This window comes from Heloderma suspectum, chromosome 17, assembly GCF_057233095.1.
Source record: "Heloderma suspectum isolate Gila_16-S chromosome 17, 16-S_ref, whole genome shotgun sequence".
Lineage (NCBI taxonomy): Eukaryota > Metazoa > Chordata > Lepidosauria > Squamata > Helodermatidae > Heloderma > Heloderma suspectum.
The window spans coordinates 10,251,135-10,264,117 of NC_139474.1; the positions used below are offsets into that span (position 1 = coordinate 10,251,135).

The 12,983-nt window shown below is 47.8% G+C and overlaps 1 protein-coding gene across 2 annotated transcripts; it reads left to right on the top strand.

Annotated features, from left to right (window-relative positions):
• Positions 1–2,711: 2,711 nt before the first annotated feature.
• Positions 2,712–9,959, top strand: TTC9C (tetratricopeptide repeat domain 9C). 2 transcript variants are annotated; one of them, XM_084824836.1, is made up of 4 exons: positions 2,712–2,820; positions 4,176–4,431; positions 6,543–6,725; positions 8,904–9,959. In XM_084824836.1, exons 1-4 carry the CDS (start codon positions 2,800–2,802, stop codon positions 8,996–8,998), a joined length of 555 nt encoding a protein of 184 aa, XP_084680962.1. In that variant the 5' UTR covers positions 2,712–2,799; the 3' UTR covers positions 8,999–9,959. The 2 variants fall into 2 exon arrangements, with proteins under 2 accessions (XP_084680962.1, XP_084680961.1); XM_084824835.1 differs by lacking the exon at positions 8,904–9,959 and having other exon boundaries at positions 6,543–6,919.
• The last annotated feature ends 3,024 nt before the right edge of the window (positions 9,960–12,983 follow it).

A 12,983-nucleotide genomic window follows, 5' to 3' on the forward strand; every position in this document is an offset into this window, starting at 1 on the left:
TCGCCATCTTGCCCTTAGAAGCCTCAGAGCCGAAAGTGGGCGATGAATGTTGCACGAGTTATCGACTTTTCCCCTCGTCCCCTCCCAGCGACTCTCTTTTATGTTTAAAAGAGTTGCCTGATAGGCAGAATTTCGACGACTGCAGCTTGTCTGTCGCTGCGCCTCCATTTCACTGGGGAGGCTACACCAGTTGAATTGTTACCTATTTAGCAACTATGAAGACACATTTGGGTCAAAGCTATGTTTTACATTTTCAAAAATGTGAATGCTCAACCATTCCTTTATCCTTCTAGCTCTAAGGATAGTCCCAGATGCAACCCCCCCCACAAGGCAACCCAGTACCTTCCAGATGTGTTGAGCACAATTCCTATCATCCTCAAACGAATCTGGTTGAACATGATGGGAGTTGTAGTCCAATGTATCCAGACAGTACCAAGTTGGGGAGCTTAATTTGAGTGCCTGGTGTCCCACCTTCCATCTTAAGGCTGACCAACTGGCTTCAACACCAGTCACCTAATTTCCTTTGCCCCCCACCATGCCCTGCCACTGCTTTGTGTAGCCTGATGAAGTGTTCTGTATAACTCAAAGGCTTGCACACTAATTTGTGACCTTTGCGTTGGCCTTGTAAAGGTATTGCCCTAACAGCCATTTGGGAATTTTTCTTATGGCCAATTTTGTCTTTTTGCATTAAATGAATGCTGACTGTGGCTACCCCTCACGCTCAAAGTAACCCTCTTGTAAGATTTTGTTTTATTTAATTAAAACATTTAGATACTGCCTTTCCTCAATAGACCTCAAGGTGGCTTACAGCAACTACAAAGGGCAGGAGAACACTAAAAATAGCAGAATAAAAATTAGATCCTATGCACACTTATTGAACCTATTGAACTTAGTGGGATTTATGTTTAAGGAGACATGCATAGGATTGCGTTGTAAAAACACTTTGAGCAGCTTACATCAGGCAAATTAAACCAATTCTGAGAAAAATGGAATAACAGCCCAGTGGAAGGTCAGTAAAGAGGGGAGAAGATGAGCTTCCCTTGAGACAGGGTTCCATAGCCTGTCATGCATTGGAACGACTTAGCCCTGTTAAACATATCCCAGGGCTGGGACAACCTGGTTCAAACTGAGCTCCGGTAATAACCGATGCCTGTGCCATGAACAGCTCCAGGGACAATATTATCTATCAGTTAATATCAGGATACTTACAAGGTTTAAGGTTTTGTTAGTATATAAAGCCCTAAACAACTTGGGACTTGCTTACCTGAGAGATCACCTTCACCCCTATAGACAAATTCGATATCTGAGGCTGCCCTTATGGTGCCACATACTTCTGAGATCCGCTCTACAGTCATTTGGAGCAGGGCATTTAGCACAGTGGGATAATTTTCCCCCTCACACCAACACTTCTTATTTTTAGTCCGATACTGAAGACCCATCTGAATATGCGAGCCTTCCCTGGGTAGCGTAGCTTACCATCTTACATAGATACAATATATTCTATGTATTGGTCTTTATTTTTATGCTTCTGTGATTTTCTGTACACTGCTTTGAAATGTTTAGACATGAGTGGTTTATAAATACTTGCAAAGACACGAATATATTACACATGTGGACACACAGCAGCATCAGCGCACACAATGCTTTATACTACCAAGTTTATTGGATGACATAAAACAACTACTACAAAGATTCGTGACACCTTAAAGACTAAAATGTTTTGTGGCATAACATTTCATGGTTGGGAGGCCACTTTGTCTGATGCATTAAGTGTATCCCACGTTAACATTCAACTATCTACCTGTCTATATATGTGTGTGTATATACACACCTGTATACAGAGAGAAACAAAACAGCACTTATATACTAAGCTCGAATGGATGCAAGATAAGGCAGTGAGCGTTCACAACCACTGTAATCGGCAATAACACAGTCTTCCTAACTTTGCTATGCTAATTTAATGTCTGTAGTGGGAGAGAAGACCCTGGTCTCCATTGAATCGATATTAACATTTATATCCTGCCTTTCAAGGACCCCAAGGCAGTATACATGATGCTCCTCCTCTCCATTTTATCCTCACAACAACCCCGTGGGTAGGCTAGGCTGGGTGTTAGTGACTGGCCCAAAGTCACCCAGTGAGTTTCATGGCAGAGAGGGGATTTGAACCTGGATCTCCCCGTGTCCTAGTCCAACAGTGTAACCATAACACAACACTGGCTCTCAAAACATTCAAAAGAATTCTATTCTAAATTAATAGGATGTATACTTGGAGGGCATTTAAATTATCCATACGAAGGGGAAGGCTCACATCTCAAATGTGATTATAAGAAACAAAAGTTTTTGGTACCATCAAAAGTTTGCCACTCCACCCCAATTTTTGGAGGGTTTGCATGCTTTCCAGTCCATGCAGTGTAATCCTATACATGTCTACTCAGAACTAAGTCCCATTAAGTTCAATGGGACTTACCCCCATGTAAGTAGGTGTGGGTGTGTATCCTATCTAATCATATAAAAATTTATATAGATAGATTACAGTTTGTGTCTGTCTGTCTGGGATTAGTAATAATCCGGCAGGTTTCTCCTTTTTTAATTTTTTTTGTTGGCCTTACTCCTCTTTTGTGTAGCTCCAATCATCTGACTGTGAATCACATGATCTTGCTGCAAGGAGCTGCCCTTTTTGTAGTCCCCCCCCCCCCTCCTACTTTGCTTCCAGGTCACGGAGAGGGTGTAGCAGCTCCTAGAAGAACAGCAAACTCTGACGGTCGGCTTCAGAAGCAGCTGCAACACGCCCTGATCCCAATGGCAACGGCAGCAGCAAAGGTACCAAGTTTGGGCTGGGTGACTGAGCTGCAGAGCGGGGAGAGACGGTACTGGCTCTTTGCAAGTTCAGCTGAGTCTAGTGAGTTTCTACTTCTCACCCGACTACTCTTGAGTGGAGTAGCCTTCCCTAACCGGGTGCTCTCCAGATGTGTTGGACTGCAAGTCCTATCGTCCCCAGCTAGAAAGGAGAGCACCAGACAGGGGAAGACTGGTGTACACAGTGGGTCTAGGGACTATCCACCGATGGCCAAACAAAAAAAAAATGAGCAGGGGATGACAGCTGGGGTACATATGTTATCAATTAGTATGCCAACCTTCTCTCACTGCCTTACACTCAGCACTGCCAAAGGGAGCGGGGATGCCCAAATATCCATGTCTCAGGCTGCTGTTAAAGGCACAGGAGTAGTTCCAGGAAGAAAAAAAGTTGGCAATATTATCAGCACTGTGAAGGCAAGAGCAGGATAACAGAATAGTAGTATGATAGAAGATGGGGTTCCTGTAACCTGGCACCCTCTGGATTTGTTGGACTACAACTCCCATCACTCAGCCTGGCTGTGGATGATGGGAGATGCAGTCTGACACCTCTGGAGGGCCCCATGTTAGGGAAGGCTGCTTGAAGAGTTTTCAGAAGAGGGGATTTTAGCGGTGCATCTTCTCTGGCAATTGTACCACGAGGGAATGAAAAGATCCTCTTGTGAAACTTCACCCTTCTGCATAACTGTCTAATTAAACCTACAATGCCTCTGTCCCCTTTTGTATCTGGTTACTTAACATGTGCTGATTATCTTTTAATTTCTCCTGGACTCAGTTTGGCCAGGGCTTAACCTCAGAGACTTTTGACATATCAGAGCTGAACCATGGAAAGGTCTGAGTCACACAGGGAGCCTCTGGGCATGTCAAGAATGTATTCCCCTAAAACAGAGGTGTTGAACCTCTTTCAGCCTAAGTGCAAAACTCAATTTCAGGGAAGCTGTCAGAGGCTGTATTTCAGTAGTGTGGCCAACCCCAAAGGGGTGGTCCCCAAAATACCAGCATATTTGAGTTTAAGGGCAAAATCCTCTGCAGGATTTGACAAAAAAATCCTTACATTTCCCAGCATTCCCCAGCTAGCATGGCTGACCAAAGAATACTGGGAGTTATAGGAGGTTTTTTGGTCTAAACATGCATAGGACTGCACCCTTAATTTTTTTTAAATTGGCAACTTTAAAAAAAATGCCTTTAAGTCTACGCTGTGATGGACTATGCTGGAAGATTTGAGGGGACAGAGGTCCCTATGGTTTTCCCCATGCTGCCTTCAACATCTCCTGGAAAAGCTTTTGCTTATTCATTTAGAAGCTCATTTTATTTCCTTCTAGGCTTCTTCAGAAGCAGTCATGGACCTCCGTCTGGAGCAGGCTCAGGCCTTCAAGGAGGAAGGAAACCGCTGTTACAAAGAGAGGCGTTTCCGTGATGCTGTGAGCCGCTACCACTGGGCCTTGCTGCAGGTGAAAGGCCTGGATCCCAGCGTACCATCTCCATTGCAGGAATTTGGCGCAGAGAGGCCTCCCGTCACCCCTGAGCAGGAGAAGGCACTCCACAACACCCAGGGAGACTGCTACAATAATCTTGCTGGTAAATCAGCGGGGACCAATGCTGGGCAAAGTGTTTTCAGGTGATATCTGTGGTTATCCTTTAACAGGCAGGGAGAGCTGGATCCTTCTGTTCCTTTTACTTGCTTCCATTGGGCCTTTTTGAAAGAGGAAGTAGTTCCTGTTGCATTTGAAATAGTGACATGTAGTGCTGTGACTTCGGTGAGTGCCATCTAAATCAGTGGTAGGCAGTGTGTTTCCTGTGGGCACCAATGGATCCCTGGACACCTTTCTTGGTGCCCTTCAAGGTGTCACTTCCCACTTAAAATAATAACAATATTTTCTTACCAGCAGCTGGGATTGCTGGGAAATAGGTTTCTGTTGGTGCTGAAAACTGTGTGTTTAAAGGTGTTGTTCAGTGTGTTGGTGACTAGCCCCCACCTCTGCCTTGTACTCAGTCTTTTGGGCAGGTTACTTGACCTTTGCCACACCTCCCATAGAAGCCAGTTTGTGATGGTGCCCAGGACAGTTTCTCAAATTGCCAAATGTGCCCAGGGCCCAAAATTGTTGCCTACCCCTGCTCTAAATCTTGAGCACAATCCTCTGCCTGTTTAGACAGAAAAAAGGCCTACAGCTCCCAGGGTACTTCAGAAAATGTTTGTGTGCCTGAGAACCTGACTGTGCCAACATAAGAGACCTGCTGGAACAGACCAACGATCCATCCAGTCCACTTTCCTGTTTCCCATCAGTGGTAACCAGATGCCTCCAAGGAAGCCCAGAAGCAGGACAGGAGGGCCACAGCCCTCTCGCACTGCTGCTCAGTGGTATAGTCCCTCCGGAGCTGGAGGTTCTATTTAGCCCTTGTGGGTAGTTGTCATCGACAGGCCTTTCCTCCTCCATTAGCTACGTTTTCATTCCGCCCTTCCTCCAAGGAGCTCAAGATGGCTTAAAAGGTTCTTCCTGCTGCCACAGTTTTAACTTCACCGCAACCCTGTGAGGTAGTTTAAGTTGAGAGAGAGAGAGTGCATGCCTGGCCTGAGGCCGCCGAGTGAGTTTCATGACTGAGTGGGGATTGAATCTGGACCTCCCTAGTCTTAATCTGGCACTCTGCTATGCTATACTGGCTCTCCATGAATTTGCCTAAAACCCTTCTCAAGTAGTCTAAGTTGGTGACCATTGCCATGTTACGTGGCAGTGAATTCCCCCAAATGAACGATGCATTGCACAACATCAGCTCAGGGGTGTTGAATTTCCAAATTCCATTTCGAAAAAGCTCTCAGGGGCTTCGCTCTAGGGGTGAACAGTGGCAAAGGACAGGGCCAAAATATCAGCATATTTTAGTTTACTGCCAATAACTCAGCCTTAGGAGAGACATTTCAACCTTTTAGAATGGGGGAAAGATTGCACAAAGCTGGGAAGCCACCAAACAATTGGTGGTTAAGAACATAAGAACCTAAGAAGAGCCCTGCTGGATCAGACCAAGGGTCCATCTAGTCCAGCATTCTGTTTACACAGTGGCCAAGCAGCTGCCCACAAGAAACCCATAAGCAGATATGAGTGCAAACAGCACCACCACTGCCCGCCCATGTTCCTCAGCAACTGGAGAACATACTGCCTCTGATACTGGAGGCAACATATAGCCATCAGGACTAGTAGCCATTGATAGCCTTCTCTTCATAAGAATATAAGAAGAGCCCTGCTGGATCAGACCAAGGGTCCATCCAGTCCAGCATTGTTCACCCAGTGTCCAACCAGCTGTCGACCAGGAACCCACAAGAAGGACACGAGTGCAAGAGCACCCTCCTGCCCATGTTCTCCAGCAACTGGTGTACATAAGCTTATTGCCTCTGGTACTGGAGGTAGCACATATCTATCAGGACTAGTAGCCAAATTTGGAACAAAGTTGGTTGTGGGGAAAGGTGGGGAGGCCATGTGGGTTTAGTATGCCCTGATTCTCCCACCATTCAGCTTCGTTGCTGACCCTGCCATGAAACAGGATTCCAGTTCATACACTTGTTTTCCTTCTACACCTGTAGGCTGACAGCTGATGAGGTGAGCACCTTTTAAAGCGTGCCTAGGATATCCTAACCCTTCTAAATGAGTAATCCCAGGCCATCACTGGCCTGTTAGTAACTGTGCTGTGTGCCTCTGCAGCGTGCCTCCTTCAAATGCAACCGGTGAACTACGATCGCGTGAAAGAGTACAGCCTCAAAGTCCTGGAAAGGCAGCCGGAAAACGCCAAGGCACTGTATCGGGCCGGAGTGGCTTTCTACCACCTGCGGGATTATGACAGGGCACGCCACTTTCTCGTGGCAGCAACCGGCAAGCAGCCCAAAGGTGAGAGGTGCTGCCTTTCACCGTGGTGCCATTGCCTGTGCCACCTTGCAAGGGAGCCGTTGGCTGGTGGGAGTAGTGTTTCTAAACTTATGGTCATACCTCATAAGCTTTTCCCTCCTGCTTTGGACTGATTTATCCCTGCCTTCCCCAAACATGTTGGACAACAACTCCCATCATTCCCAATCACCACAGCAAATGGCTGGGGATGATGGGACCTGCAGTCCAACATTTCTGGAGGATATCTAGTTGTAGGACTTTTTCTGCCTAAACATGCATAGGATTGCACCGTTATCCATAATAATTCTGATTACTAATAATACTTAAGATTTCTATGAACCTATAAAGCCCTATATGACTTGAGGCCAGGCTACTGGAAAGTCCATCTTCTCCCATACGAGCCTGCCAAGGTTTTAATATCTTTGGAGGCGGGGTGTCCATCTCTCAATCCTACCACCATTGTAGCTACATTTGGCGAGGACGCGATACAGGGCCTTCTCAGTGGCTGCTCCCAGGCTCCAGAGCTTTCTGCCGAGGGAGGCTAGTTTGGCTCCCTCCCTGTTGTCCTTCTGCGAGTTTTGAATTTGCTTTTATGTTTTAATTAAGATTTGCTTTTAATCTGCATTTTATTGTTGGCAGCTGCCTGGAGTGCCATTTTTGGTGGGATATACACAAAATAAGTAATATTGCGCTTTCAACTGTTCAAAGCGCTTCATGTGCATGATCAAGGGATTACAGTTAGAACAGCCCTGTAATGTAAACCAATATTATTATTCCCCCATACTGAAGATAGGGAGGGCTGAGGCTGAGAGTGAGTGGCCTGCCTGAGGCCCACCTAGTGAGTTTAGGGCAGAGGTGAGATTCGAATTGGAGGCTTGCTGATTTGTAGCTCTCAGTCTCTGAGCCATTACACCGTACCCTGGAGGCTGGTGGCTCCGTTGTCATGGGGTGGTGAATCCATTCCGGGTTTCAGTCAGAACTCTAGAGGAGCTACCCAAGGTGTTGGACCCTACCCCCGAATAGATTCAGCACTTTGGAGAGCTCCTTTAGAGTTCTTACTGGCCAGAGCGGCCTCACTGCCCCGCTGACATTGGCGCCCCATCCTCAACTGACGCTACCTCAGTTCATACCGCTGACTGGTTCCCTGCTGCACACGGGGTTGACCCTTCTGTTAGCAGAGCAGGGGTGGGTAGGGATCTTCTTTGTCTTTCAGTGATGCCCCCAGGTCCACCAGCCGGAGCCAGGTACAGCAGTGGCTGGGGGAGGTGGTTTGAAGAACAAGGGTGCCTCTGAGCACATGCGCAGCCCAGGAAAGTTTTTAGCACCAGAACTGAGGGCACAAGTCCTTCTCTTGCACAAAAATCCGCTCCTGATTTTGCCCTCAAACTTTCTTCTATCTCAGCAGCCTAATTTAGAAGAGGGAAAAGCCTCTTGGTTGTTGCTGTTTTAAACAACTGGGAGTCAGAAACCCTTGGTGATCTATGGCAAATCACTCCAAGATCTACTAGCAGATCCCAATCTACCTTCTGTCCATCCTGGGGGTAGAGTGAGGTGGCCGCCTCAGGCTGCCGATTTTGGGTGTCCTGAAAGGGCAGCAAATTATTGTTGTAGTTTTACTGCCAGTGTGGGGACGATGCGCTCATGGGATTATTTGCCTCAGGTGCCAAAATAGGGTGATGATTTTATTTAAGGTATTTTTATCCCACTCCTCAGCCCAAAAGGTTCCCAGAACGGCTTACATATAATCAGTAAAACAAGACAGACTAGTAGGATGTTATCCTGAGAGGTGGGCTATAAATAATTAAAAAGTACTAACTTGACCAGCCTTATAGAATCATAGAATAGTAGGGTTGGAAGGGGCCTACAAGACCATCGAGTCCAACCCCCTGCTCAATGCAGGAATCCAAGTCAGAGCATCCCCGACAGATGGCTTGTGTATGATGGAGTGGGATGGTCATTTGCTGCTCTACCTCATGCAACCAAATGTCTTGGGCCAGCCCCTATTGAAAGCAGTTAATGTGGGCTAGAATCTTGTCTAAATGAACATGGAAAGGATGAGGAAGGGGAACCCACACCCTCTTTTAACCACTTTTGTTTTATGGTGCGCGCGTGCGCGCGCGCACACACACACACAGTTTTTTTGTTAACCCTTTTTCTTTTCTTTCCATCTCGCCATCGAAGATGCCAACGTGAAGCGTTACCTGCAGTTGACAGAGTCTCAGCTGAGCAGCTACCACCAAAAGGAGAAGCAGCTGTATGTGGGGATGTTTGGCTAGAGGTGATGCTTCCTCCGTGGAAAGGCCTGGATGCAGCGTAGCATTGGCTTCCGCCTTTTTGAGGGCCATACACATCCATCAGCTCCACGGGCGTCAGATACACAGTGCCTTGAGAAATGTGCTTAATGACTGGCCTTGTGAGCAATGGGGACCTTCATCACTTTTCCCTGTTTCAGATGGGAACAGATGGTGCACAGACTGCGCAACCCCAAATGTGGTTCCTTCCCTCCATTGCAGCAAAAACGGGGAACCACGGGGGTACATTTGGTGGCTGTTTTGTTATTCCCCACCCCCCCCTCCTAGTTGGTTCATAAAGTATTGTGGGAAAGTAACTTTAGCCACTGTGTGTACTTTCGTTTGCAAAGGAGAAACCAAACAAGTCAAGAAGCATAGAGCCTGACATGACTCATTGACCACTGAGGTCTGGCTGCTTGTTAATGGCCTGGTTTGGGCTCCTGTCCCAGAGAGAATTGTTGATTTTGAGTTCTGAGTGCAAGTCTTTCTCCACCCACCCCATCCCCATATACACACCCCCTAATCTGATCAGGCAGGTGAATCTACAACGCTTTGTTGCCGTTTTGGGGCCCTCATTGCCATAGTGACCACCGCTAGGCCTCTCAACGCTTGTTCCTATGGCAACGGGGTGCTGTCGTGTCACCTATATTTGGCATCTCCATGTGGCCTCTGCACCCCACTCATGTCCCAGACACCCCAACCCAGACATAAAGAGGGCTGCACGTTCTACTACACCCTTGGGCTGAAGCAACTTTTGCACGTACTCTTCGCCCCGCTGCTGTGGGTTGGGGTGGTGCTAATCCACCTGAAGATCAGGAAACGGCATTGCTTTCTTTTCTTTAATTTTTTTATTGGCTTTCTATCCTGCCTTTCCACTGAGAAATGGCATTCAAGACAGCTAACAATAAGACCAAGATTAAAAACAAACTTCCTAGTGTTTTCTTCTAACGCAAGTCACAGTAGTTCCTCAGAGATTGTCGCATGCACAAAAAACGGGGCCAGTAGCTCCAGGAGAGAGACGGATATGTTTGTCCAAGGCATTCTGCAAGGGGTGGGAGAGGGGAAAGACAATGAACGGGAGGGAGATCCAAGGTGGCATAGAACAGCGGCCAGCAGAAGATAGATTGAGCTGTATTGGTAGATCTGAGTGACCTGCACCAAATCAGCCAGGCTTTTTGACTCCCAAATGTCTAACAGTGAACAACTGAACAGGCTTCTCCCTCACCCCTAAATGAGGTTGCTGAAAAAGGGGAGCAAGCCAGGAGCAAAACCATGTGTCAAGGTGAGTGTGAGCTTGGTTTGGGTCCTGATTGCACAGAGCATGGGCTCTGAAGCACCCCATTCCTTAATTCATAGCCCATGTCTGTCTACCTGCACCTCTGTTTGCAGCTGGGGGTGCTAGTAAAAATCAAACCAAATCCAAAGTAGAGCCCGCAAAGTTGAAGTCTGCCCACTCCTGGTGCACTGTCGTACCAGGGACTATGGAGATTGAAGTTCAGACCCCCACCCAGCCTACCACCTACCCCTCAGGGTTGTTGTGGGGAATGGAGTGGGCATGTGGCCAGAGGCCTATAAATTGGTGTTTGCTGGCACTTGTGCACACATAGAGCTCCTGTCCTGTATCTCTTGTCAATTCCATCTCCTCCTCCAGCTGTGACATTCCTGCAAACATCCTTCATTCTTGCCATGTACCAGCTCCTCCCTGGCTCTTAAGCAAATACTTCTCTCCCCATCAGCAGTTGGGAAAGGGGGCTGTTTGCTTTTCTCAGCTGCCCTCAGTGACCTCACCTCTGCAAACAAACAAGACAGCACCGAGGACTTTTTTTCCCCGTGTTGGGAGCATGCGACCGTGTGCCTCTGTGCCCATCGTCCCTTTGTTATCTCTAGTAACACCACTGGAATGTGTGTGTATTATGGGTGTGGTAATGTCAAACCCAACAGGAATTTGGCATCGAGAGACTCTCTTGCTGTATTTTTTTTTAAATCCCCAAAGAAAGCTTCCAGCCCTCATGGTGGCAGTGCTTGCCAATGGGTCAGCAACCAAAGAGGCTGGGGCATGGTTTCCAGAAGCAAGCCAGAGAGCACCCTCCCTGCTGTACCGTAATTAACTCTGCATGTGCTTAATAAAAATCGGATAGCTGCTGAATGGGACCCAAAAGGTGGGACGCAACCACCCCATCACAGATAAAATGTGTCCTGACCGTATCCCCAAGGAGAGGAGGAGGAGGGCCTACAGATCACATAGCTATAGATGAATCGAGCAAGTAGCTCAGCAGGGGTGCTTGAAAGCCGAAATGAAACATTGGCCAGTTGATCTGCAGCTGCCTTAAGAGCATTGATCCATTTAGTGCCTTACTGTCTTTACCTGTCTGTATGTGTCGGACTGCCGCTTCCATCCTTCCCAGCCAACACAGCTGGCTGGGAATGACGGGAGCTGTAGTCCAACAGAGGGTGACGGATTTGGGAAGGCTAGTCAATTCCTTCTAAGCTTTGCTTCACGATGTGGTCCAGTTGTTATCATTTTTACTGGGAGGGGGCAGGGATTGGAGCTGGGCCTTTCTGCATGCAACACAGGGTGTGTTTTTTTTACTAGAGCTCCAGCTCCTCCGTCAAGGTTAGAGCCACCCCCAAAACAGATAGTTTCAGGGCGTGTGCTGTTGAGCAGTATCTGGGCATCTTGCCAAGCCAGGGTGTTTGCTTTTTTAAAATCTCACCCAAGGGCCTCCAGGCCTAGGCAAATCCAACGAGACGTGCACACGGGGAAGGAGTGGCAGCAGCTCTCGTTTTCAGACAGCAACGGTCAGGAAATGTCCTTTGTGCTGCAGCAGGGTGGGGGAGCAGGTGTCCCTCCAGCTGTTGACGGGACTGCAGCTCCCATTATCCAGCACCACTGGCTATGCAGGCCAGGGCCATTGGGAGTCCACCAGCATCTGGAAGACTGCAGGTTTTCCACCTCTGCCCTCGTTCCGCACAGGGCCAGCTGCAAGAATAACTTCGAAGCCTTCCGCAGGCTCTGTATTTGCCACCACAGCACTGGACTAGTGGTGAACTGGTAAATTTTGAAGTGCAGGCATTCATCGTGACAGTCCCTGTAGCCACTCCCTAAAGGACAGTCCAAAAACACAGGCTGCCGTGTTGATCCGTATCAATAAACCACTTCCGCAGTTCTCTCCACCAGGAGCAGGTCTTTTGTAAAGCCAATGGGTCCAAATTGCCCATTCAAGACCAAGGCAGCCCAAGATCTGTTTGCATTACAGGAGGGAACAATATATTCTTGCTGGGGGAAAATGAATTTTCCCAGCTACCGTGAGGATCACAGCTAAGCTCAGAAAGAACAAGGAAGTCGGAGCGGGGTGGTGGATGACATCAGCGTCTCTGCTCATAAAAAAAAAAGGGCAGATGCTGTGTTCTTGTGGACCTTGGCTGTGTTGTACCACCTGGACTGATGCCAAAGGTCATGCTGTGTGTGTTTGTGTCTTCCTCCAACTAAATACAAGAAGTCACCAACCCATAAGCACTGTTCTGGAAAAAGTGCTCCCCCAACCACTGCTGGAACTCGCCACCAAAAGGTTTGTTTCCTTTACCAATTGGACTATCCCAATTCAGGAAGGATGAAGTGTACTGATGGGCATTTGCAATGATAAACAGAACCTCTATATCCAGAGGTGGTAAATCTCTGCGCACCAGACAAGGTGATGAAGAACAGGGAAGTCCATCACCTTCACAGCTGCCTTGTGAGCTCTCTGGCTGTGTCAGGTTGGGCCACCGTGAAAGTATACTTTGGTTTGCATCAGCAAGGTCATTCTTACGCTCTTATAAATAGGCTGGGGAAACTGTGGCCTTTTTGATGTCGGTCTACAACACCCATCTTCCCTGACCACTGGCCATGCTGGTTGGGCCTGCTAGGAGTTGGAGTTCCCCAACAGCTGGAAGGCTACAGGTTCCCCACTCTCTGATGTAGAGGGCTCGA